This window comes from Phlebotomus papatasi, chromosome 3 (genome assembly GCF_024763615.1).
Source record: "Phlebotomus papatasi isolate M1 chromosome 3, Ppap_2.1, whole genome shotgun sequence".
NCBI lineage: Eukaryota > Metazoa > Arthropoda > Insecta > Diptera > Psychodidae > Phlebotomus > Phlebotomus papatasi.
Window position 1 is genome coordinate 85,930,064 of NC_077224.1, and position 27,922 is coordinate 85,957,985.

Sequence of the window (27,922 nt, forward strand, 5' to 3'; positions counted from 1 at the left end):
CTTGAATAAAATTGATTCATTGCGTGATTACTTTATAAATATTTAGTTAACAATATGTAACTTTGGAAATGTGTGCTAAATATTTTAAATTCAATCAACTTTCGAATATCACTCAAAATTCACCATTGAATTTTATTTCTAATGCTTTCAGTGTGTGTATCAACGTCCCAAAGCGCAAACAATCGTGTCTACAATTAAAGGATATAAAAAGAATTTTATAAAGATAAAACCACTGTTTAAGAGACTTCTTCTGATATAACTAGAAAAAAAAGAGAAATCATCATATCGCTTAAATAAATTTTTATTAGAAAAAAAGAATATTAAAAAAAATTAGGCGAAACGAAATTTTTGGCATAGCGAAATAATTCCAAAGAAAAGAAGCGTAAGATTGCTAAAACTACATTGTACCTTGGACAGGACAATCAAGTAGCACAAAATCTTCTTGTTACCAATTTGAACAAAAGCAAGAGGATAAAATCCAACCCAAAGGCGAAAATCTAGAAGCAAGACGCGCTTTTTCTATTAAAAAAAAAACAATTCTACAAGAAGAAAGTTTTAAGGAGGTCAACAGCGCCCTCTAACCCAGTAGATTACTTTGTGTGAAGAATCCATCCAAAAACAAGCAAGACAATGATTGCAAACGGTCTGGACACAGCCCAGCAAAATGGACGCTCTGGCTCCATCGGGAGCGGGCAGGATGACGCCAAGACAAATCTCATCGTCAATTATTTGCCGCAAACGATGACCCAGGAGGAGGTCAAGTCACTCTTCTCCAGCATCGGCGATGTAGAGAGTTGCAAGTTGATCCGGGACAAGGTCACTGGTGAGCATTATAGCAGATCATCCGGGTTGGTGCTCCCGGCACAAGGATGCTGCTCTCTCTATTTTGGATTCTTTTATGGGCAACTTTCCACTAATTTTTTTGCATTTTTCTTTGCTCAGGTCAAAGCCTAGGATATGGCTTCGTGAACTACCATCGACCAGAAGATGCTGAGAAAGCTGTCAACACTTTCAATGGGCTTCGACTCCAAAATAAGACAATAAAGGTAAGTTTCTTTCAGTAACATATTAAAATAATTTAGGGAAAGGCTTCCTGGCTTCGAGGACTTCATATTTTTCCCACATTCCTTTAATGAAGATAGGTTAGATTCAATAAAGGAATATGAGAAAAAGCTAGTGATAAGCCTAGATCAACTTAATGTTGGGGAACGTTTGTTTATTTGTTGGGAAACGCCATTCAGTTAAGTTTCTTCCTACTTTTTGCACTCATTCTGACATTAAAGTTAAGATTTGTCCTTTACTTGAAAAATTTGCTTTGAATTTTCCGGAAAACTTCCGGAAAGACTCCTGCGACTCGATTAGCATAAACTGCTCCGAATGAATAAATTAATGGATCGAATGGATGAATGAGCTTCCAGAAGGTTTTTTTGGTAGTCAAAAGCTTTAGGAATTTCCTGAATTTTACTTCTTTTAGGTAAATATGAGTTTAAAAATGTTTTCCGAAAAGTTTTAGTCGTAAAAATAACGTAAAGTTTACAATTTTCTTTTTTTAATTTTATGTATCCTAGTATTACTTTAGTATTACTTTCAATACTTTCAATACTTTAAATACTATTACTGATTCACTTACAAAATTCCGGAACTAAATAAAGAAAATCTTTATAAATATATTTTTTAAATAAATTTACATGTAATTTAACTGATGATGTTCTGTCTGTTTTGTCTCATATTCTTTTAAATATTTCAATGCTGTTTTCGGTATCAATTTTGTTATTTAGCTTTTCTTTGTATTATAAAAACCTTTTTCAATTTTATTATAAAGGATAAGTTCTTTCACTTACAAAATTTCGGAACTAAATAAAGAAAATCTTTATAGTTTTATTTTAAAATTAAACGACATGTGATTTAACTGATGTTTTGTTTGTTCAGCGTAACATAAACGGTACAATTATTTGCATTTCCGGAAAATTTCCGAAAAACTGCAATGTCGCTTCTTGTATCAGTTTCGTTATTTAGATTTTGTTTATAATACAATAACATTTTCTATTTTAATATTATTAAAAAAATAAAATATAAAATCTAACATTCTGTGTTTATACAAATTTTTCCGGAACTATAACAAAATAGTGTAATCTTTATCAATATATATTTTTTAATACTTTTCAAATTAATTCAAAAGAAGCTTATAGCACTGTGTATTCTTAGTTATTGCTTATTTATATTATTTCTTTATGTTTTTGTTTTGATAAAGAGAAAAATAGTTTTAGCTTCCGGAAAACTTTCTATGAACTTTTAATGTTGTTATCTGTAGCAAATCTTTTAGTTTCAAAAAGTAGTTTGTGATTTTAAATTGGGATTCTGATCCTTTATGTTATAATATAAAAGAAAATTAAAATTTTTAATATTTGCTATTTAGTTATTTCGTATTAGACATCTAGACCTATTACAATATATGAATAAGTCGATTGATACTATTTTTTCGTGTCTCTTTTATAGCATTTAAAAACTAATAGTGTTGCGTTTTCTCAAATATTGTTTTATTATTCTTTTTGTCCTTTGATTATTTCAACTTTCTGAAATTTTCCGGAAAACCTTCCGGAAACGTTATATTTATCTGTATTAAATGTTTTTATTGAGTTTTTTTCTATTTTATTCCTCTCTTCTACAACAAACTGCTTTAGTTTTTAATTTAAGAAAAACTTTAAATTTAATTTAAAGTTTAGTTTTTAATTTAATTTTAAAACTTCTCACTTCAGAATTAAGTTTAAATCTGAAGTTATTTTGATTGTATTCTGTGACTAATTGCCAATATGGAAACCTTGATAAATTGTTTTGTTTTACAACGTGGCGTCATTTTTCGGTGAGAGGGCGTCGTTTTTTCCCGCATGTGGCGCTGACAACTGTTCTCAATTTTTAATTCTCCAACTTCTAATCAAAAAATTACACTAAATTGAACTAAAAGTCATGAAATTTTTTCTGAGCTCTTACTTTTTATCTATACCTATTGAGTTTACAATTTTCTCATATTTTTTTAATATAAAGTACTTATTCATTTAAAAGATTATTATCAGAAGCATTGTTGGAAAAATTACTATATCTTTCTTGATTAATGCTTTGTTCCTCATTCGTGTGTTAAGGTTTATTATCTTTTAGATTTCCTCAGTATAAAAACAATGAGTTTAACTCGTTTAACTGTCAAATAATTGCTGAAAAATCTTCCGGAATTTTTCCGAAAAAAGTTCTTTGTTATGGAAAATTCTTTTTTTCCTGAATTTTCTTGCTCTTTATTTATAATCACTATTATTGTAAATAAAGTCTACAATCTTCCAATTATTAATTCTGGAGACAAAATATCCTTTGAACAAGAAACACTCTATTTCCCATCTTTTCTTCAAATGGGTTAATTGACAAAAAGGAGTGGAGAATCTCTGCTTAAAATCCAATCCTCTTATCCGATTTTCTTTTGTAACTGAAATTGAAGTTTTTTTTCCTCTTAGCCTTTAATTTGTCTTTTTTTTGTCTTGGATATTTATTTCCCTAAAGATACTTGAGTAGCAATTGCAAACTTTTCCACTAAAACTTTTTTCATTTTGTGCATTTGAATAATTTGGAGGGAATGACTTGTGGAGAAAGTTACGAATTTTATTGTTGTTGCTCAAGAGAGAAAAAATTCCTCAAGTCTTTAGCAGAAGTTGTCTGAACTTCCTGATTAACATGCTAACATTATTTTTGAATCTTATTTGATAGTACGAATATATTCTTATGAGAAGAGGTTTGTAAGTGGTGTAGTGTGTTAAAGTTTGTAAAACGGATGTTTTTTTTTCAATTTGACAAACTTTTAACAAAATCCAAGGGGTAACTCATAAAAACAATCAGAGTGGCTCGAGTTACCGGTTCCCAGAAATAACAATATGGGTTCTTAGAGTTCCTCGGCTACCCTGTGTTATATATAGGTTTCCCGTGAGTTCCCTGAAAAATATGTGGATTCCTCCGGGTTCTCTGTAAGTTCTGCGGAATCCCTGAAAAATGTATACGTTCCCCAGGGTCCCCAAAATTTCCTAGTTCCTTGGAAAATGCATGGGTTTCTCAAGCTTCCCCTGGGCTCCCTGAAAAATATGTATTTTCCGCAAGTTCCCCGAGTTTCTGGGGTTCCTTGAAAAGATATATGGGTTTCCCAGGAGGTTCTTGCAAAATGTATAGGTTCTAGGTGGGTTCCCTGAGAAATGTATGGATCCCTTCGGGATCTCTGTGAGTTCCACGAGTTTCCCGTTGTCCCTGAAAAAGGTATGGGTTCCCCAGGGTCCTCGAGTGTTCCTGGTTCCTTATTGGAAAATGCATGGGTTCCTCAAGTTCCCCATGGGTTCCCTGAAAAATCTGTTTCCCATAAGTTTCCTGAGTTCCCGAGGTTCCTTGAAGAAAATGTATGGGTTCCCTAGGTTCCCTGAAAAATATATAGATTCCTCTGGGTTCTCTGTGAGTTCCACGGGTTTCCCGGGGTCCCTGAAAAATGTATAGATTCCTCAGGGTCCCCGAGTTTTTTGGTTCCTTGGAAATTGTGTAGGTTCCTCAAGTTTCCTGTGGATTCCCTGGAAAATGTGAATTTCTTGAGTACCCCGATAAATATATGGGTTCCCAGGGTTCCCTGAAAAATAGGTGTTTCTCGCAAGTTCCCCGAGTTTCTGGGGTTCCTTGAAAAGGTATATAGGTTCCCCATGAGGTTCTTGAAGAACGCATGAGTTCCCTGATAAATGTACGGATTCCTCCGGGATCTTTGTGAGTTCCACAAGTTCCGTGGGATCCCTCAGGGATCCTCGAGTTTTCTTGGTTCCTTGGAAAATGTTTAGGTTCCTCAAGTTTCCTCTGGATTCCTTGAAAAATGAGGTTCCTTGAAGAAAATATATAGGTTCCCAGGGTTCCCTGAAAAATATGTGTTTTCCGCAAGTTCCCCGAGTTTCTGCGGTTCCTTGAAAAGATATATGGGTTCCACATGAGGTTCTTGCAAAATGTATAGGTTCTCCGCGAGTTCCCTGAGAAATATGGATTCCTCCGGGATCTCTGTGAGTTCCACAAGTTTCATGGGTTCCCTGAAAAATGTATAGGTTCCCCAGGGTCCCAGAATTTTCTGGCTTCTTGGAAAATGTATGGGTTCCTCAAGTTTCCCGTGGGTTCCCTGAAAAATATGAGTCTCCTGTAAGTTTTCTGAATTACTTGGAAAATATATAGGTTTCCTCAAGTTCCCCATGGTATTACTGAAAATACAATGTGTTCTCCGTGGGTTTTCTGAAAGAAAATTAATGGATTACGTGGGATCTATGTGCGTTCCACAAGTTCCCGGGGTACCTGAAAAATGTACAGGTTCCCTCCCAAGATGCAAAATAGCTGCCTTGTAGAACCAAGTATTAAACAAGTCTTTTAGTGCACTTTTAAAAGACTTAAAGTGAGAATTTTCTGTTGAAATTCCCATAGAAGCTCTTAAGATCCTTAATAGTGCGCCACTTTACTTATAGTAATCTCAGTGATGGAACCAGGAGCGTTATAAGCAAATAAGAGGATTTTTGGTTCTATAATGCCATACTTGGGGAATTCTACAAGACTATATTGAGAAAAAATTCCTTCTTGAGCTTGGTTCACTGTGAGATCCTTGAAAAATTATGAGTGCCCCGGGTTTCCCGAGTTTCCTGAAAAATATATGGCATCCCTGAGTTTCCCGTCGGTCCCTAAGGTTCCCCATGTCTTCCCTTGGCCAAATTGACTCGAGTTCTCCGAAATGAGTTACCCCTTGCAAAGTGGAAGTCTTTCCTTTGAGAATAGTTCATTGGTCTTTGGGCGGTAAATGAGATGGAATGGGAAAGTTTTCATGGGGTTGCGTAGCAAAATTGGTGAATTTATGTGGGGCTGATTGCAGGGTGGCAATGGAGATTAGAAGGTCTGTACAGATAAATTGACGGGAATGTGCGATGGCAATTTCAGGTGTCGTTTGCACGTCCCAGTTCTGATGCAATAAAAGGCGCTAATTTGTACGTGTCTGGCCTGTCGAAGAGCATGACACAGCAAGACTTGGAGAATCTCTTCAGTCCCTATGGCCAGATCATTACGTCTCGTATCCTGTGTGACAATATCACTGGTAAGTCTATGTGGTCGATTTAACTACCCGATAAATTCACGGTTCTATTGAAATGTTGTGTCCTATTGCTGCACTAGGATTGTCTAAAGGGGTCGGCTTCATCCGGTTCGATCAGCGATCCGAGGCTGAGCGTGCCATCCAATCACTCAATGGAACAACACCCAAAGGCGCCACTGAACCCATCACCGTCAAATTCGCCAACAATCCCAGCAGTAACATCAACAAGGCTCTCCCACCGCTGGCCGCCTACTTGACACCTCAGTCCAATCGTCGCTTTCCCGGACCCATCCATCATCCAACTGGGCGTTTCAGGTGGGTTCCTTAAATCTTTTCTTCAATTGCTTAAGATTTAGCTGTGATTCTTTAGAAGAGACTCCCCTTCTTTCAGTCCCTTTCATTCCCAGAATTATAGGCTAGATCATTCTAAAACTTCAATTAACGGAAGTTTCGTACCATACTCGAGTTTCTTTACAACAGAGATGTGCAAGAACCGATTGAAACCGAACAAACGCCAAATGAAACTTGTGCGTAAATTGGTCAAAACGCTACCTGAACAAACTTATTTTGACGTTTATTCAGTTTCAAACGGTTTTTGCACACCTCTGCTTGACAAGCTGATCCCTTCAAAGGTTCAAATATGATCCATCTTTTCATAAGGATGGAATATATAATCTAATTTTATCCTTTCATATTTAGGGGAAATGCTTCTAATTTTGTCCAGTTTCTTATTTTGGACACTTTGAGGATAACATTGGACACTAAAAATAAATTGATTAAAATGATGGATTTTTATTCCAATATTTGATGAAAAATGAATTCTATCTAAATATTTGTTCTTTTTGGAATATTTTAACACTAAATACGTTAAAATTTGAATATGATTTGAGTTGAAATTGCTTTGTTGAAAATTCAGTGTGAGCAATTGCTTACGAGAAATATGACAGAACTTCGTGGCTTACTTCAGTCTTATTTAGTTTTGGTGAAGTACTAACAAAGTTTGTTCGCTGTTTTTGAGTGATATTATTGAATATTCATTGAATATTGTGTTGATTCACGTTACTGATGATTTGTACATTTGACCTGAAGTGAGATTTGCCTTGTGAATTATATTTTTCGTGTGAAAAATGGGAAATTTTTTAAGACATTTACCAGTGTGGTGATGATTCTTATTTTGGACAGGTGTTTTTCTCACGAAATTTCGTGAAGTTTTAGCTTTTGTGATGACTAGGTTGGACAAATGTCTGGAGAAATGAAGGAGCATCATCTCTACGAAAGAGATGCAGTGAGAAATGCCTTGAAAGGCTCCCGGAAAGGGCAGGGAATGAGCGAATCCGCACGTACTTGGAGTACCGAAGTCAACTCACTTTAATGAATGATATGGAAAGTTTCTGGGCTTCTGTGACATTCTACGTTTCCCTTACATGAACAGGAAGAGGACTTGGTAAGATTGGTTCATAAAATGAAGAACAATGGGCATCCTGTTGAGGCGGATTATCTGTCCAAATTTACAGACAAGTTGTAAAAATTAATAACCAAGTTGTCCAAAATAAGAGTCAAATTCACCTCTACATATCAATTCATTTTTAAACGTATTAAAACTAATTTTAGTAAAAATGAGATGATAAATAGCTTGCCAAGTTTCTAAACAATCCTTCTGAAAAGAGAGTAACAAGAAAAGTCAATTAGTATTGAAAATATGGCACTTCAAACTTAGGATATCGATGCTTATATGCAGACTGTCCAAAATTATAAGCACTTCCCCTACCAGTGTATCTAAATTATCGAGAGATTTTGGCATCAAAATTATTGCAAAATCCAGAAAAAGCGCTCAAATATAAAGAATGACGATAAAACAGGAGGAACTACAGTGAATTTGAACAAATTTGCTTTAATATTAAAAGGGAAAATTGTTTACGAAATTTTGCGCCCGAGTGAAAAAGAGCCGATTGAGCGAGAGTCTACTGTAATGCGAAAGTAATTTTGAAGGATAGCATCTTAGTCAAGAGTTCACTTCGCAAAGCCTGGGACGTTTTGCCATCCCTTTTTTAAGAGTAAATCATTCTATTTGTCTCTCAAATGAATTATTTTGCTAAAAAAATTATAAAACTGAAGTGGATTCCATTCGCATTTCGAGTAGCGTTTTATAGGTTATGTCTTTGCATAACCTCACTTTGCTAACTGTAAAATTTCCCAATCAAATCAGAGAATTTGGTCTTTGATGAATAAAATACCTATTCGAAATTATTTAATATAGTACTTTATTGTAGTGTATTAAAAACCAAGAAATCTAACCCTAGAACCGAAGGTGTCTTGGTTGCTTTCTTAGGGTTCAATTTGAGGTTATTTTCAAAAGATAAAAATTGATTGAAGTCATCATATATTTTTTAAATAATTTCAATTTTTAGTATTGTCTCCTTCTTTGTCCCAATGAGTCGTTTGTTTTATTTTATGTTTAACATAACCTCACATTAAAAGATAACCTCTTTCAATCTAAATTATTATTAAATCAAAATTTAATAATAATTAACAGTATTATTGAAATAAATAGCATTAAATCAGAACATTAGCCTTGAATTTAAATAAATTAAGAGACTATTTATCTCATTATTCTGTTGCAATAATATCAATAATTAAATAAAATATTTGTTCTGAGTACATCAAAATTAAATTGAAGTGAAATTATTTGCATTTACAATGCCCTACTTAGAATGTATTTCACTAATTAATTATATACTGCAAGTGAATTTATTAGTCTCTGAAAATATTGGTCATTTGAGTGGGAAATAATATACTTTGGAAGGTTTTTATTACAAAAAATTTTACTGTTTTCGGGAAATTTTCCTGGAAATTTTACTATTCTAAGACGTAATAAAATTTTATTGTTTGCAAGATATTTTAATTTTTGCAAGAAATTTTAATGTTCACGTGGAAAAAAATCTTTCTATCGAAAAAAATTTGACTGTTCTCAGGAACTTTTAATGTTCACTTGAAAAATAAAATTCTACTGTTCTCAAAAAATTTGACTGTTTATAGAAAAAATTTTTATTCCCAAAAAATTTGACTTCCGGGAAATTCTACTGTGTGCAAAAACTTTTACTGTTCTCAGGTACAGTTAAATTTGACTATTCCCAGAAAATTTTACTATTTGTGGGAAATTTTACTGTTCTCAATTTGTTTCCTATTCACATAAAGTTTGACTGTGAGCAGAAAATTTTACTATTCGCAGAAAATTTTAATGTTCGTGGAAATCTGTACTGTTCAGAGAAAATTGTATTGTTCTCAGACACTTTAAGAAATTTTATTTTTTCCGGGAAATTTTAGTGTTTTCATGAAAAAAAAATTAACTGTTCTCAGATAATTTTTCTGTTCATAGAAAATTTTGCTGTTTACTGTTGTCAAAAAAAATTGTTCTCAGAAATTTTTACTGTTCTCAGAGACAATAAAGAATAACTGTTCTCAATTTTTTAACTGTTTGTAGAAAATTTGTTCGTAGCCAGTTTAACTATTCGTGGGAAATTTTACTGTACTCAGAAAAGTCGCCTACTCTCATAAAGTGTGACTATCTGCAGAAAATTTTACTGTACGCAGTAAATTTTAATGTTCGTGGGAAACATTACTGCTCAAACAAATTTTTAATATTTTCAGAACAGTTTACTGTCCGCTATAATTTTTACTGCTCTCAAAAAATTCTACTGTTCCCAGGCGCAGTAAAATCTGACTGTTCAGTTTCAAAGGAAAAAGTTAATGCATTTCCCTTGAGTGATTTTCCACTTCCAACGATTTCCGATCCCTCATTGATAAAAAATTACTGTTCTCAAAAAATATTACTGTTCTCAAAACATTTTACTGTTCTCAAAACATTTTACTGTTCTCAAGCACAGTAATATTTCACTGTTCCCAGAAAATTTTATTAGTCAGGGATATCCAAGAATTGAAGAAAATCTCCAGGATTTTATTAAGGATCCCAGGATTCTCAGGGTTTTCCTGGGATTTTCAGATATCGAAGTGTTCGAAAAGTTCCTAAAAATTCCACATTATTTCCCTGAAGTCCCAAGAAATCTCAGATTCTTAAGATATCAAGAGCTTCTAAAGAAGTCCTCATACATCTTTAGTCATCTCTCGAGACTTGTTCCAGTTCCCCAAAAGGAGTAACCCAGAAGGTCCAAAGAAGAATCACAGCTACCGTACCAGTTAAATCTTGCTCTATCTCTAGCTTTTCACTGAATTTTCTTATGAACATTTTGGAGAAGAAGAACGAACACATTCTGATGGTCGTATTTAATGCAGTCCCGTGCTTCCCACCTGCAGATTCTCTCCACTAACTGGTGATCTCTTGGGCAACACCATTCTCCCCACCAATGCCATCAATGGTTCCGGATGGTGCATCTTTGTGTACAATCTGGCACCGGAAACGGAGGAGAATGTCCTGTGGCAGCTGTTTGGCCCCTTCGGTGCCGTCCAGAGTGTTAAGGTGATTAAGGATCTGCAGACAAACAAGTGCAAGGGCTTCGGATTTGTCACCATGACCAACTACGATGAGGCTGTTGTAGCCATTCAATCCCTCAATGGCTACACCCTCGGTAATCGCGTCCTCCAGGTCAGCTTCAAGACCAACAACACCAAAAGTAAAACCAACTAGATATCTCCTGCCACGGCTATTAATTCGCACACATCCATCTCGGCGCTCGATATCATCGCTCCAGGTATGAATCAATCTTCCCTCCTGGGCGAAAAACCTCCCGGATTGGGACTTTTGCCCAGTACCGATCTTCAGCCGAGTCTCCTCAATTACTATCTCGCATCGCGACCTTCAATCCTCTTTCCGTCCTTCTAAAAACGAAAAAAAACTGAATAAAACGCCCTCTCTCGGGATTTTCTTGATTGACTTGCAAGGAATTTTCTTTTTTCAGAAAATATTTCCCCCTTGATTCAGCACGAAGCACCCCACCCAAAAAAAACTCTTTTATCTCTCGAAAAAAAGGATTCCTTTGAAATTCAAGTCCTTTTGCTTGCGCATTCTCTCAATTTCCTTGCATTTCAAACAAGAAATTCTCACAGAAGAACAATTTCGCTCCTGAAAATGTTAATTGGAGTGGAAAATCCATCCAACTCTTCTTATCCACCAAATATGTGCTCCAAACCCGAAACAACATTCACGATCGATGCTCCCCATTAAATTCAATGAATAAATTAATTTGATAGGGATTTGGGAAAAGGGATTTATCCAGCCGCAGAGAGCAAAGTGATTGTTAGCTGAAGGACCATTCAAAAGTCTCTCGGTTGATTTTCAAAATCAATTTGGATTGTGGAGTGTCGAAGAAAATCAATGTTTGTCCTCTGCAAGAAGCTATCTCTGAGGCTTAAGGCACTCTAAAGAGCAATTTAACCCGTTAAAGCAAAACCTGAGATTCGGAAAATACTTCATGAATTACCAACATCTGTGAAATGAATTTTGAAAATCAATTTGGGAATTTTTAAACTCCGGATGAATTCCGAAATATTTCCGGAATAATTATGACATGTAAATGAGCTTCCGCTTCCGGAAATATTTATCTCCGGAAAAACTGTAAAGTGAAAGATTAAAAAAAGAATACATTAAAATTTCCGGATTTTTTCTGAAATTTTGCGTCAGAACGTCTTGTTCTACATTACTTTTTCCATTATTAAAAAGCAATGGAGAATAGACAAAAAGAATGAAATTGGTTCTGAAGACTCTGAATAGAGAAAAAATCCTTTCCGGAAGTAGTTCAGAAAAATTTCGGAATATTTTTTTTACAGAATTCATGGATCTTTAAAATCTTTATGAAAATGATTAAAATTCATTCCGGAAAAAGACTCCGGAGTGACGAAACGCAAGAAAAGACTGTATTTACCATTTTCAGAATAAACAAAAGCAAAGAGTTTAACGTGATTAAACAGTAACATCCCAATGAATAAAATATCTTCCGGAATATTTCCGAAAATCTAACATATTGAATTTTTCAGAACTCTTGCTGCATTCGTGCTGTAGGAAATTGGTTCTAGAAAACTTAGATTTTCGGAAAAAGAAGATTGCTTTTGAAAACACGATTGGAAATAAACTTTGTGATTAGAGACTTTTCCGGAAAACTTTAAATAATTTTCGGAAACAAACAAATCCTAATAAGTCTCCAATGAGATGGTTTTTATCTCTCTGACTGTGCAACACCGGAAAACTTTATAAAAAGTTATTCTTCTGAATAGCATTTTTTTCGGAAATACATTAAGAGATTCAGAAAACTGTGCAGTGTTTCCGTAAACAAATAAAAGCTTCTCAGATCTCTAGTGAAATTCTTTTCTGATTACGCTTGAGATATGAAGCTATAAAGAAAATTATACAGAAAAGCATAATCAGAAAAAACTTTCGGAATAGAAGTTTTTTCGGAAAATTGTGCAAGTTTTCCGGAAACAAATGAAAACTATTCAGTCTCTATTTATGTATGTATCTCTCTTATGCTGGAAATTTAAAACTGAAGAAAATTATATCAAAAAGGTATAATCAGAAAAAAATTAAATGGACACTTTTCCAGAAAACATTGTGAAATTTTCGGAAAAGAAACAAGAACACTTAAGTCGTAATTGAGAAGACATTTATCACAGTGATTGTGTTTGAAATGCAGAATTTAAGAAAACCACATTGATAATCATGTTCAGAAATTGACTTTCTGATTAGAGATTTTTTCGGAAAACATAGCAAGACTTTCAGAAACAAAGAAAAGCACTCGAGTCTCTAATTAAATGCGATTTATCACTGTGATTGTGCTTGAAATATATATTTCAACAAGATCATATTACTAATCATGGTCAGAAGTTCACTTTCTGAATAGAGATTTTTTTCGGAAAACATTGCAAGACTTTCGGAAACAAACAAAAGCACTTAAGTCTCAAATGAAGTACTACGAGTATTAATTTCTGTGATTGTGCTTGAAATGTATAATTTCAACATGATCCCCTTGATAACAGTAGTCAGAGGTTCATTTTCTGAATAGAAATTTTTCCGGAAAACTTTGCAAGGCTTTCCGAAACCAAGAAAAGCACTAAAGTATCTAATGAGATACTATTTATCTTTGTGATTGTGCTTGAAATGCATAATTCAACAAGATCACATTGATAATAGTAATCAGAAGTTCATTTTCTGAATAGAGATTTTTTCGGAAAGCTTTGCAAGGCTTTCGGAAACAAAGAAAGGCACTCGAGTCTCTAATTAAATGCCATTTATCTCTGTAAGTGTGCTTGAAATGCATAATTCAACAAGATCACATTGATATCCATGATCAGAAGTTCACTTTTTGAATAGAGATTTTTTCGGAAAGTATTGCAAGACTTTCGAAAACAAAGAAAAGCACTTGAGTCTCTAATTAAATGCGATTTATCACTGTGATTGTGCTTGAAATGTATAAGTTCAACATGATCCCCTTGATAACAGTAATCAGAAGTTCATTTTCTGAATAGAGATTTTTCCGGAAAGCTTTGCAAGACTTTCGGAAACAAAGAAAGGCACTCGAGTCTCTAATTAAATGCCATTTATCACTGTGATTGTGCTTGAAATGCATAATTCAACAAGATCACATTGATAACCGTGATCAGAAGTTCACTTTCTGAATAGAGATTTTTCCGGAAAGCTTTGCAAGGCTTTCGGAAACAAGTAAAAGCAATCAAATTTCTAATGAGATGCCATTTTTCACTGTGACTGTGTTTGAAATGCATGATTCAACAAGATCAGATAATCATGTTCAGAAATTGACTTTCTGAATAGAGATTTTTCCGGAAAACATTGCAAGACTTTTTGAAACAATCAAAAGCACTTGAGTATATAACTAAATGCCATTTGTTACTGTGATCGTGCTTGGTATTTAAAATTGATTAAGACCAACTTAAAAAGCATGATTAAGAGATAAGTTTCAGAGTAGTGACATTTCCGGAAAATGCAAAATTTTCGGAATCAAATAAAATCACTTCAGTCTCTTCTTAGATCTTTTTCTAAGAAGACTTTCAGTCCGAAAAATTAATTTTCCGGAACCTTTTTGCAATGGGTTAATATTCAATTTTCTTATTCAAATAAAGGGATTTAAATGAAATATTTATGGAGAATTCTCAATTTTATTTGGCATTTGAAGCTTCATTGGAATTTGATTTTCTATTTTGAAGCTACAACTTGGTGCTTAGAATGGGTGTTGGGAGGGGGTAAAGGAGAGAGAATGGAGGACATAGGAGGGGGAAGAATAAGGAGAAAACTGTGTGGATGAGAAGGGGGCGGAAGGAAGTATTTAAAAGTCGATCGAAGAGGAAGAAAATAGCATACTGAAGGATGATGAATAATTTACTTGCGCAAAGTAAAATCATTATCCTTTTATTGAGGAATAGTTAAGGAGAAAAAAAGGAACATGCGGCAACAAATAACATAAGAAAATGCGTAGAAAATGAGGGAAGAAGGAGCAATAATCTCGGTGGTTGGAAAAATTACCACAATTGCCGCAATGTGTGTGAATTTTTAGCTTTAATAAATTGGGATTTTAACAAGAAAATAGAAAGAAAAAAATACACCGATTGTGAGAGGATTCGGGCTAAAAGTGATACTTTTTACATGAATTAAATCAACCATGATAAATTTGTGGCGAGAGAATTCCAATCTTTTTTTTTCCAAAGACGAAAAAAAAACGGGGGATAAATAACACTAAAAATAAGAGATAATAAAAAGACAATTACTTTTAAAAGCAAAAGAAAAATTATAAGGAAAAAAAATAACGAATACAACGCGTCGTCATTAATTGTGAATTAATGATTTTACAATTTATACTGAAGAGACAACCTTTTTAAAACTAAAAAAATAAATAAATAAATAAATAAAAGAAACAAAATCGGAAAAAGAGATTTCTAGTCTTTGACTTAATATTAAACAAAATAATAAGAAAAAAATAAAACACTGAATGAGATTGAAGAGAACACCGATAGAGACAACATTTTTAGAAATATTAGAAAGAAGATATTAAAAAAAATGATAATAAATTTTAGGACAAGAAAAAAATGCTATTGAATTACTATTTTCTAAATTCTCATCCTTGCTGTTTGTGTCATTGTAATTGTGTTTCTTCTCTAAAAAAAAACAAAGAATATTGATATAATTATTGTAAAAGATATCAGACGCTTAACCACTTTTTAAAGAAAAATAGTCTTCAAAAAAAAAAGAAAAAAACAAAAAATAATAGTGGATCTTCAGTTATTAATCTCATAAATTAAACTAACTTACGATGAATATTGAATAATGATAATTTTTACTCACATTCCTAAATACTCACTTCAAAGTAATAATTAAAAAAAAAACATTTTTCCAAACTAGGTACAGAGAGGAAATATCTCCTCTTTAATTTAAAGATGAAAAAAAGAACTCAAGCATTTAAGTAGTTGAAAAAAACAAAATATATTCTCTTGCAAAATTAATTGTATTGTATTTATTGTAACACTTAAATTTAAATTAATTCTATGTAATTTTTCTGAAAGTTGAAGAGTCCAAAAAGGCATTCTTCAAGACACAACATCAGCAGCAACAGTTCCATTCAAAATTTTTAAAAAATTAAAAAATAGGCATTAGGAAAAAGAGTTTAATGGAATTTTCTTTAGTGATAAATTGTCTGTTTCGCGAGTGAGTGTTTTTTATTTCGATGGTAGAAAACTTAAAAAAAAACACAAAAATATCTCTTTGATAATTTCATTTAAATAAATGTAGGCTCGTGCAATCACGTATTTAGATATAATTTTTTTCGTATCCACCTTTCACTTTGATGGACATTTTGGATAAAACATCCTTTCGTAAATTTAAACAAAAAAAAAACATTTTTGTCTTTCAAAAAAAACGTAGATTTTTGGACAATTTTGCGCTTATGATTGTGAAAAAAAAAGAAATAAAATTAGGTGCGAATAATTAGGTGATAGTTGCAGTAAATAGTATCGTAAAAGTATATCTTTATAAAACAAGTAGCAACACGAAGAGGAGTACTACATAAATCCTTTAGGCAGTTTTCTTTGGTTGTCGAGACGAGAACAAGTATTAGGTGATGCATTCGGCATTTTCGGAAAATGAAATGAAACTTTGAAGTTGAATATTTGAGGTTAAATTGAGGTTTTTGGTTAGGTTCACCTTGTGGGAATCTTAAAATTCTTGCCTTAAAGAATCTAGTGGGAAAACTCTACGAAAGATTGAAGTCAAATTTTAGGTTATGTGACACCTAACCTCACAAATTCAAGATCCATTTGGTTGGGATCTAGAGTGTGTGTTGAATTCTTCAATATATCGAGATCAAGGTAAATAAATTGCATTTTATTTACCTTGATCTTGCAATTTTTTCTCATGAGATGACCTTCGTTTTCGGGGTTACGTCATACTTAACCTCAAATTCTAGAACAAATTCCCAGTCTTTATTTGATAAGAAAATTGGACCTAACATTTGCCTAACAATTGCAATATTCACAAAATGTACTTGAATCATATTTTACAAAGACGTTGCTTCTCAACAATTGAGGTTATGTCCAATTTAACCACTATTGTGAACCAATTAAATGAAAGAACTAATATTACTTTCTTTGTTGAGAAGTAAAAGAAGGTTATCAATTTAAGAACAAAATTAGAAAGAAGGATTTAATTCCAGGTAAGGAATTCTGTAACAGTATGACAATGTCATATGACAAATTTTTAAAAAATGTATGCGATAAATTATAAATTCAGGAGAACTAATCCTAAATTCGACTCATTTCCTGTAATCCTAAATTCGACTATCATTTGCTGTTCACTGGGCTTTAATGTTTTGTTAATCTTTAATCCAGATTATCCCGTCTATCTGGGTGGCGTGATCTTTCACCCCTCCGGACAACTCCAAATCAGGAAAAATCCAAATATTCAGTTGGCATCAACTAAATACTTTTCACGGCATTTTTTCCACGGATTTTTCCGGGCAGAACATTTCAATCTCTCTTGATGACTTTTTTCTGTGCAATTTAATTTCTTTTCTCTCTTCAAATTCATTCCCAAGCAACAATGTTTGTATTTTGTACATTATTCAGGTGGAAAAATTGATATGGTCTAATGTTGTACTGCTCCGGAATTGTAATACGAAAATTTGTCATATGACATTGTCATAGTGTTATAGAATTCCCCTTCAGGTCTCATCTTTATTAATTGGCTGATCTAAACACTTTTCCATGCAGGGTTCCTTTTTCCACCCGGAATGGTAAACACAGGGGAATTTTGCAATACAAAAAATTCTCCCTGGTTTTAAGGTTATGCTCAATATAACCTAAAAAGTACTTATATAACCTCTGCACTGAAGAAAATAACAATGGCAAGGGGGGAATTATTCAAAGATTGAATTGACAGGGATCCCTTTCAGTCTTCCTTATCCTGGGATACGAGAATCATTTCTCAAGATTAAAAAATAAAAATGTTTTGAGGTTAGAAAATAAGGAAGATTTAGGACTGTAAGTATTAAAATTGGAATAAAAACCATTTTCTGTTGAAAATTGACGGGAAAACATGAAAATATTCAATTCTTTCAAATTGAATTGGATGTTTTCGAGGTTATTACTCCTAATGAACGTTATTTTCAACATAACCTCGTTTTCTGATTAGAACTACCTAGTTGAATTGAATACTTATCCCCAATGTTGATTTAATAAGAACCTGGGCTTCAAAAATTAAATTGAATTGAAAATATGCAGAAAAAGCGTTCAGGCCAGGCCAGAAATCTTCCATGGTAATACATAACTTATATTTTTGTCCTTGTCTTGGAGGTTAAAACTACACTAAGACGAGGATGAATGCTAGTGGCAGGCTGTTTATTGAAGGTAGAATAAATCTCAAGGTACAGAAAATGGACTAGGGGGCAAATTTTGAATAAAAGTGAGAATTGTCACAGAACAAATTTAGTGAGAATAGTCATGAGTTAAAATATAAGCATTATCAAGTTTTTATGATGAAAAATGACTCGTTTTGAAAGCTCAAGACCTCAACTAATGGCAGATGGCGTAATTATGTCGTTTAACGATAACTCTCGTCACTGCAAGTTCTTGTATGACAATTCTCGCTCCTTTACAGAATCTCCTGAAATATCAGAAAAGCAAGGATACGAAAATTCCATCAATAGTGAATTTATTCATAAATATCAATAAGGGTCCGGACTAAAAAAGGGTTCAGGCTTGGCCAGAGATGTTCCATGATAACACATAACCTATAAATAACACATAACCTATAAAAAAAGAAAATATCCAGGAAAGGGTATTTTTTTAAGGTAGAATAAATCACAAGGTACAGAAAATGGACCAGGGAAAAATTCTGAATAAAAGTGAGAATTGTCACATGAACAAATTTAGTGAGAATAGTCATGAGTTAAAATATAAACTTTACCAAGTTTATTTTATGATGCAAAATCATTCTTTTGGGAAAGCACACGAACTTAACCGACGACAGATGGCGTAATTATGTCGTTTAACGAAAGCTCTCGTTACTATATGTTTCAATAAAGTCCCTTATGACAATTCTCGCAAGTTAGAGAATCCCCCTTTGAGATTTCAGAAGGCAAGGATTCTAAGACTCCATCAATTGCGAATTTATCCATAAATCTCAATTATAAGCTCAATTATTGGACTTCAAAGTTTTCAAAGTTTCATTTTGCGAGTTGTAGAGTGCAGAAACCTCTTAAGAACATCAGCTAATTTTAAATTAATAAGAATCCCTTATAGAAATATATTTTATCTCAGCAATTTAGAGACATTTCATTGACGGTATTAAAGAAAGAACAAAAAAAAAACGAAGTACCACCCCAGAATCCGGATGAGATCGAGCTAAGAAAATGGAAAGCACATCTGCAAGAGAAGAAAAAATCGCTTTACTGTTATTATAAAATAATAAGAACAGAGTTCATTCGTGAATGAAGAAAAAAAATACATATTTACATGAAATGTATTGTAACTAAATTAACTGATAATAATTTTACGCACATTTTATGTAATTACTCTTAAATAGGATGAGACTGGAAAAGATAGTTAAAAAAAATATTTAAAAATGGCGGTGATAACATAAAAGTAAGAAAAAAAAATTACATAAATAAACTAAATGGGACACGGAAAAGGTGGATGGAATAGCATTTGTAGGCAAAAAAAAGGAACTTTTTAGCAAAAATTAAGAAAAATTTATATTTTGTGGGAAAGTATGTGAAAGCAGTGAGAAATATTTTTCCACTGTGCGCAATCTTTTTTCTACACTGATGGTGTGAAGACCAAGAAAAAAAATGTTGGTGAAAGAGTTTGTAATTGCAAAAAATCATGAGAAAAAGGACATTGAATTGGGAAAAATAAGTGAAAAGCTGATAAAAAGGAAAAAAATGGGGAAAAATTATATATCAGTTAAATTTAAATTTACACTCTCTAGATAATTGAAATTAATAAATGAAAAAGAAAAGAAAAAAAACATTTGAGGGTTAAATAAAGTAATAAATCGACACAATTTTAATACTAAATGGTAAAGAAAAACTGAGTGGAAAATGCGGTGGGAAAACAACATAAACAAAAAAAACAACAAAACATTAGAAAATTGAGCAGTATTGAAAGACAAAGTAACAACTTTTCAATTTTACACGTCATTATATTTAACAAAAAATATATTTAAAAAAAGCATCAACAAATTATACTAACTCGCTTCTCATAAAAAAAAATACAAGAAAAAATCCCAAAAATATTTTTAGCTGTTTTCACTCAAAGAGAAAGTTGAACTTGAGAGATTTTTATTTTCTTTCTATTTAACTCCATTTTTGGATAAAAAAAATTTAACTAAATAGAGAAAACAATTCAACTATAAATGATTTGAGCTTTTGTTTCTCATTTAGATGGGAGGTTATGTTTAAATGTGAGGTTATGCTAGACTTAACCTCAAAACAGGATTAATGAATGGTTTGAAAGGGGTAGGATGCAAGGGAATATCGTGAATGGATACAAAATATGCAATCTACCGTGTTCACTGGAGGTTTTTATCAAAAAAATTGACAAAAAATGTCACATTCTAACCTCAAAAACTTAACGGACTCGCTTAATTCTCTAAATAAAAATCGTAGAATATTTAGAGGATACAGATTATTGAGCAACATAACGAGGCTAGAAACAGAGCAATTCGAACTTTATATTGGTGATTCTACATATTTGTGCATCAAGGCACATAAAATTCTAACCTTAAAAATATGAAAAATCAAAACATAATTCGTGGTTAGGTTTCATTACATCTTAAATGCATGATATTCTTTAATACTTAGATTGGAAATTGTAACGATATTGACAATTTCAGACAAGTTTTCTTCAAGTTGCTTCGAATTCTAACCTCAAAAACTTGTTCTACTTTGAATTTAGTCAAAAGGCTAAGTTTTTAAGGTTAGATCTTAATGCATTCTAAATTAGAAAGACATTTTGAGCAAGTGGAAACTATTTTAAATAGTTTCCTTCAAGAAGTATTAATTTCTAACCTCAAAAACTTGGTTCTGCTTTGAATTTAATCAAAGGGATCAGTTTTTAAGGTTACATCTTAATGCATTTTGAAGCAGAATAATGCTTTTAGAAAGTGGAGGTGAAATCGAACAACATTACAATACCTTTACAAAGTTTTCTTTAGAAAACTTTAACTTCTAACCTCAAAAACTTGTTCTACTTTGACTTTAGTCAAAAAACTAAGTTTTTAAGGTTAGATCTCAATGCATTCTAAATGAGAAAAATGTTTTCGAAAAGGGGAAACTATTTTAAGTAGTTTCCTTCAAGAAGTACTGATTTCTAACCTCAAAACCTTGGTTCTACTTTGACTTTAGTCAAAAGACTAAGTTTTTAAGGTTACATCTTGATGAATATTAAAGCAAAATAATGCTTTTGGCAATTGAAGGAGAAATCGGACAACATTAACGCTTTTACATAGTTTCCTTCAGAAAGCTTTAACTTCTAACCTCAAAAACTTGTTTCTACTTTGAATTTAGTCAAAAAACTAAGTTTTTAAGTTTAGATCTTAAAGCATTCTAAATGAGAAAGATCTTTTCGAAAAGTGGAAACTATCTTAAATAGTTTCCTTCAAGAATTAATAATTTCTAACCTCAAAAACTTGGTTCTACTTTGAATTTAATCAAAAGGGCCAGTCTTCAAGATTACATTTTAATGCATTTTGAAGCAGAAAAATGCTTTTGGCAATTGAAGGAGAAGTAGGACAACATTAACGCTTTTAAATAGTTTCCTTCAAGAAGTATTAATTTCTAACCTCAAAACCTTGGTTCTATTTTGAATTTAATCAAAAGGCTGAGTTTTGAGGTTAGATTTTATTGCATTTTAAATGAGAAAGGTGTTTTCGAAAAGTGGAAAATATTTTACATAGTTTCCTTCAAGAAGTTTTTACGTCTAACCTCAAAAACTTGTCACTTGTGATCTTCCAGTAAGAAAACTGTAAAAAATGTCTTGAAGACATAGGGAAAAAGGGTTATTGATCTGGAAGATACAAGCATTGTTAGTGTAAAGAATATGCTATAATTCTCCAAGAAAAATGAATTGGAATAAATTAGATCAGGCGGATAATGGAAAATGAGAGACAGAATGGGCTCTTGTGAGCCTAGTTATCCAATGCTAGTCAGAAAACATCAAAAGCGTTTTCAGTATATTTTTGCTGAGTCTAAATGCTGAGCAAAAATATGCTAGCCGGTCAGCAATTCTCGAACAAAAAGTGCTAACCAAATATATGGAAATGCACTGCTTCGGGAGTTTTGTTTTAAGGTTAGCGTATCTTTTCAGCTGAATTGAAACCGGTTAGCATTTGGTGCTCGATGGGAATCTACAACCCCAAGAATTTAATTCTTCTCTGATTTAAGTAAGAGGTTAAATTTTTAAGGTTAAGTCGCATTGTACATTGCGTAATACACGCAGATCAAAAAATCTGGATATTTTGACATTTTAACAGATCTTTAACACCAGTTACCGCAAATTCTAACCTCAAAAACTTAATTCTTTCCTTAGTTTAGCAAAATGGTTAGTTTTTGAGGTTAGATTTTAAGGCACTTTAAGTGAGAAAGATTTCTTAAGACATGAAGAAGAAATTATAGTGATACCAAGCATTTTAGGTAATTTTCCTCAAGAAAGGTTGAATTCTAACCTCGAAAATTTACTTTTTCTCTAACCTAACCAAGAGATTAAGTATTAATGGAAATGTAAATTGCATTTTGAATGTCAAACATTCTTTAATAAGTATGTCGGATCGGAAATTCAAACGATAATGACAATTTTAGAGAACTGTGTCCGAAAAAGCTTTAATATCTAACCTCAAACAATTAAGTCTCTAATTCAGCGAAGAGATTATTTTTTGAGGTTAGATCTGAATGGATTTTGAATATAGAACAATCTGGATTCTGCAGTTCCTTCTACTCAAAACATTTGTTGATTGTTTTTAAGCTTTTGCCAAGCCTAACCTCAAAATTCAACATAACCTCTTACCGAAATAAGAAACTAAGGCCAAATGATGAAAAAAATGTGTTCATGCGTGCAATCTTAAAGGGAGGGAGAGATAATAAAAAAAAGAAATAAAATAAAATAGAATTCCTAGTGAGAATGGCGAACGAAAATCGAAATCAAGAATCACTATCCAAAGCAAAATTGTTAATTTTAAAAGAAGAAAAAAGATTGAGAAGAGTATTGTTAGAATGAAACCTAAGATGATACCTTAAATGTAACAAATTAAAACAATGTGCAATGAAACTAGCGAAAATTTACATGAATTTAAAAAATAATAATTTTTAAATTTAACCATTTTGCTTTGTTGATTTTTCCACCAAAGACAACAAAATAACCAAAAAATAATAAAAATCCAACAAGAAAAACCGGAAACTTTCAAGTAGAAAAAAGACGTCTCTTAAATTACATGTTAGTTCCATCGAATTCCATCAAATAGAATTAGTACATCCAAGATGTGGAACAGAAATTTGGCGATAAAAATGTGCGTGAGAGAGATCAACGAAAAAAAATTTACACATTATTTAAAATAAGAAGAGAGAGGTTAAAATAGGGATGAGGGATAGCATAAGAAAAACACGCACATTTTTGGAAAAAAAAAACCAAGAAAAAGTAAAGAAACAGAAAAGGGAATCTTCGCAAATGAATGACAAAACATCCTAAAAATGGTTTTGAATTAAAATAAAAAATAATCTCCCATTATTCTTATAGGTCATCAATCTCTTTGAAATATATTTAAATAAATTAAACTAAAAAATCTATTAATAAAAAAAAAAAACACTATTTAAATTATTACTAATTATATTGAACAATATATTTATGTAGCACGTTTAAATGGGACGTTGTGAACGGATTAAAACTCGGTGTGTTCACTCCAAGAGAGCAGGATTAATTGAAAGTGGAGCAAAATGTATTAGAAATCCTATATTTAGTAACTTTATCGTTCATTAATCGTATGGTAATTTAATTTATTTAATTTTTTCTTGTGGAAATGTCCAATGAGACTTTTCCCCAATAGCATAACCTTTAATCACAATTTATAAAATAATCACTGAATGTAATAATTTACTGGAATATTCAATTTTAGGATTTTATTTTATAAAATTGAATTTACGATGCAATGAGGAAAGTTATGAAGAGATATACAGGAAAGTAACGTTGTGGCATTTCATAAATTGATAGGAGGTTATGTTAGAAAATCTCGTTTTGGTTGAATATAACCTCAAATTCACATAACCTTTAGAATTGTCAGAAATGTGAAGTTCTGCATTCGCAATCGAGGATGCACAGACAATTTGGTTATGTTGCAAACATAACCTCAAATTCCAAACGCACTCCTTTTAGAGCGCTCCTTATAGAGCGAAGAAGACCTCTTTTAATAGAAAAATTATAACTCCTCCATTCTTAAAACTAGAAGAAAAATACTTCTGAGTTATCTTGCTGAGAAAAAAAGGCATTAAACATAACCACAAATTCACGTGATATTTTTAAACTCTTTTAGAGTATGAAAGAAGTTCTCAAATTGATCTTGAAGACTCTTTTGAGTGGAGAGAACTTTCTATTCCCAATCCGAAAAAAAGTCAAAGAAAGGTTACGCTGCAAAAATTAAAATGCCTTGAACATAACCTAAATTCTCATGGGATTCCGGAAGCTTTATAGAACGTACAATAAGTTCACAAATTGATCTGCAAAGCCCCTTTGAGTGTAGAGGACTCAAAAATGTTCTATTCCCAATAAGAGAAGTTCAATATTGTAGGTTATGCTGCTAGGAGTAAAATGCTTCGAACATAACCTAAATTCTCATGGGATTCCATTTAATAAAACACGTAACAAGTTCGGGAATTGATCTGGAAGGCACTTTTGAGTGTAGAAGACTCAAAAATGTTCTATTCCCAATCCAAGAAGAAGGTCAACATTCAGTGTTATGCTGTAAGGAGTAAAATACTTCGAACATAACCTAAATTCTCATGACACTTCGGGACATTTATAATGCAAATTTCGTAAATTGATCTGCATCGCTCTTTTGAGTATAGAAAAGTCAAAAATGTTCTATTCCCAATCCAAGAAGAAGGTCAATATACTGGGTTGTGCTGCAAATAGTAAAATACTGCACATAACCTAAATTCTGATATGATTACTTTTTATAAAACACGTAATAAGTTCGGGAATTGATCTGCAAGGCTCTTTTGAGTATAGAAAACTCAAAAAATTTCTGTTTTCAATACGAGAAGATCAAAATTCTGAGTTATGCTGCACAGAGAGAAATACTTTAAACATAACCTAAATTCTCATGGGATTCCGGAATATTTATAAAGCATATAATAAGTTCGCAAATTGATCTGCAAAGCTCTTTTGAGTATAGAAAACTTAAAAATGTCTTCCATATTTATTTTCCATCTAAGAAGAAAGTCATCTTTCTTGGTTATCCTGCGAAGAGAAAAGTGTTTTCAACCTAACCTAATTTTTCATAGGCTTCCAGTGCTTTTTGTAGCGTATAACATGATAGCAAATTATTCTACAAAACTCTTTTGAGTGTAGAAAATTCAAAAATGTGCTATTCCCAATTTAAGAAGAAGGTCATCATTCTTATGGTTATGTCGCAAAGTGCGAAATTCTTTGAACATAACCACAATTTAGAATAGCATTACTGAAATTCCATGAAAGATAAAATTTTTCCCAAGCTTATCTTCAAATGTTTCCAGGGTTCTTCTTAGACAGAGGTTACACAAAAACGTATAATAGGGCTCCGATTTTTTATTCAGTAAAAAAGAATATTCTTGAATTTGAAGTTATGCAAGAAATAACCTCAAAATAGAAGTTCATCCTGTACCTTAAAATCTATGAGTTTAATTTGTAATTTTCTCAAGGGCCTAATGTTGGTTCTTGGTTAGCAAATTGAGGTTATGCTGAGTACAACCCTATAAAAAGAAAACTATTACAAATTTGTTAGGAACAAATTGTAGAATCTTCCAAAAAGCGGGGTTTATCTTCATAATAACCTCAATTATTATTTCAAATGGTTCTATTTGTGTATCAAGTGTCTCAAATAGATAAAATTTGAGGAAATAATTTGCTAAGAGTCCTTATGTTTGCTATAACCTCGTATTGCAAGCTAACATTTTTTTATAACAATTAATTAATAACAATTGGACTCATTATAAAAATCTAACCTCAAAAAGGACAATGCAAAAGCTACAATTGTAACAGTAAAGAGCTGGAAAATTCGTGTTTTCAAATAGAAACTTTTAAAAAGAGAAAAACAGAAGACATGAGATCTTGGTTAAATTGTTTTTAGGTTAGACCTGAACTTAACCTCAAAAATCAGTATAAGGTGGTGGCATAATTTGTGGCCTGTCTTTAGTTATGGCCTCATCGCAATTGTTGTCAGAAAATGATTCCAAAAACCAACAAAAAATGTGATGTATTATCATAAGACATGAAATATTTTTAATTTTGGAGATTTCGAAAACATTTTGTGACATTGTAGTGTTTTTTACAAGCAGGCCAAATAGGCAAAGGCTAGAAATAATTCCGCCACCCTATGTAAACGCTTAACTTAATGTTCAAAGTCCAAGAAACTTTTACAGTGAAGCCTTTTGAGGTGACAATTCACAAGTTTCGCCACACTTAACACTTTTCTTAAGGTTATGTCGTTTTGAGGTTATGTCTTAACGAAACGTTATTGTCAAACATAACCTCTTTTTTAATTCAATGGACTTTGTCCAGGAAAGTGTCATGAAAAATGGAGATTAGCCTTGTTATAGCAAATTGCATCGTGAATTTTAATTTTTAAGGTTAAAATCGTAAAGTTGCCTATCCCCGTTAACTTTAGTAATTGTAAAACCATTTATAGTAATCACTTATGACAAAGAAAATTTTTCTATTAAGTAGAAATTTGAGAAGGAAGAATATTTGCTAATTTTTCATTAATAGTTGATTAATTCGTGGTTTTTCTTTTTATACAAAATCCCCTGAATTATTCGATTAAACTTTGAAAAACCTTCCCGAGCAGTAAAGAAAACAAAAACAGTTAAAAACGGTGAAACTTTTTCAAGAGACGAATTTTTTGAATGAAAGAAAGAAATAATTACTAAAAAAAATAATCACATTGTTGTGTATCCACCTCCATCCACAAAATTCCTTACAACAATAATAAAATAATTAATAAATAATATAATTAAAAAATATTTAATAAACAAAATGAATAGGAATGAATATTACCACTGAAGAAATGTTCTTATAAATGTGACTGGATCATTGGAGAATTGTGCTAATTTTTATCGGGTTGGAATTTTGCCTTTTGAACGCTACTTTGAGGATGGGTACTTTGCCTCGGAAAGTCCCTTAGTACATCGAAATTATGGTGATTATTCTGAGCTGCAAATAAATCTGATGGCAGAGTTTGAAAAGCTAGAATCCAACCTATCAATCGTACATTAATTGATGATCCAAAATATAGATAAACCTTTAAAAATAGTTTGAAAAAGAAAGACTTCATCAGCAAGAAAAGCAAATGCAAAGAAAACTCCTGGCATAAACGAATAAAATAGCTAAAAAAGAAAAAAACCTATTTATGAAGAAAAAAATTTAGTGAAATTTGAAACATTTTAAAAAATTTAATAATTTTACATTAATAGCGAATTAAATGGGAAATAAAATTGAAAGTGCAGTGAGAAGAAAACTCGAGGTTAATTGAGTAAAAAAAATCTCTAAATTAAAATTGAAAACATTAAAAAAAGCAGTGAAGAATAGTGCATAAAAGAAAACAATGCAAAAAAAAATAAGAAAAATAAATGTGCATAATATATAGAAATATGAGAAAAAAGCTTTCTTCCAATTTTACAATGTAAATAGATTTTAAAGTGAAATAAAAAAAGTAATAATTATAAAAAAAAACTGAAAAAATGAACGTGAAGAATGGGGAAAGATTTATCAAATAAGATGCATATACACCAAAGATGAAAGTGTGAAAAAAAATATTAATAGAATTAAATAGAATACAGGGTGATGCATAAATTGAGAATAAATTTAAATGAAGAAAAAAAATTATAATATGTATATGAAGAAGATGAAAAAAAAATCGTACTTAACTAAAGCAATATGACTGAGAAAAGATAAAAAAAAAAATAATGAAGAAAATATTACGGTGCAGTACCTAAAGAAACAACTATACCTATTTATAATAAAAAAAAGTGAAGTGAGAGAATTAAAAAAAAAGTCGTAAGAATAAAAAAAAACGAAGAAATAAAACTAATGAGTCAAAAAGAAATTCAT

The 27,922-nt window shown here is 32.0% G+C and overlaps 1 protein-coding gene across 1 annotated transcript; it reads left to right on the forward strand.

The window, feature by feature from the left end:
- Positions 1-194: 194 nt before the first annotated feature.
- LOC129806170 (ELAV-like protein 4) lies at positions 195-27,917 on the forward strand. Its single transcript, XM_055854564.1, has 6 exons — positions 195-823; positions 943-1,046; positions 5,971-6,124; positions 6,202-6,436; positions 10,412-17,914; positions 17,964-27,917. The coding sequence occupies exons 1-5, from the start codon at positions 631-633 to the stop codon at positions 10,761-10,763; spliced, it is 1,038 nt and encodes a 345-aa protein (XP_055710539.1). The 5' UTR covers positions 195-630; the 3' UTR covers positions 10,764-17,914; positions 17,964-27,917.
- Positions 27,918-27,922: the final 5 nt, after the last annotated feature.

What these genes read in the sequence shown, in the direction of transcription:
- LOC129806170 (XM_055854564.1), top strand. Translation starts at nt 631, where the DNA reads ATGATTGCAAACGGTCTGGACACAGCCCAGCAAAATGGACGCTCTGGC. An exon ending in TCCAAAATAAGACAATAAAG is followed by an intron (nt 1,047 to 5,970) that starts GTAAGTTTCTTT and finishes TGGCAATTTCAG; the next exon opens with GTGTCGTTTGCACGTCCCAG. An exon ending in CATCCAACTGGGCGTTTCAG is followed by an intron (nt 6,437 to 10,411) that starts GTGGGTTCCTTA and finishes TATTTAATGCAG; the next exon opens with TCCCGTGCTTCCCACCTGCA.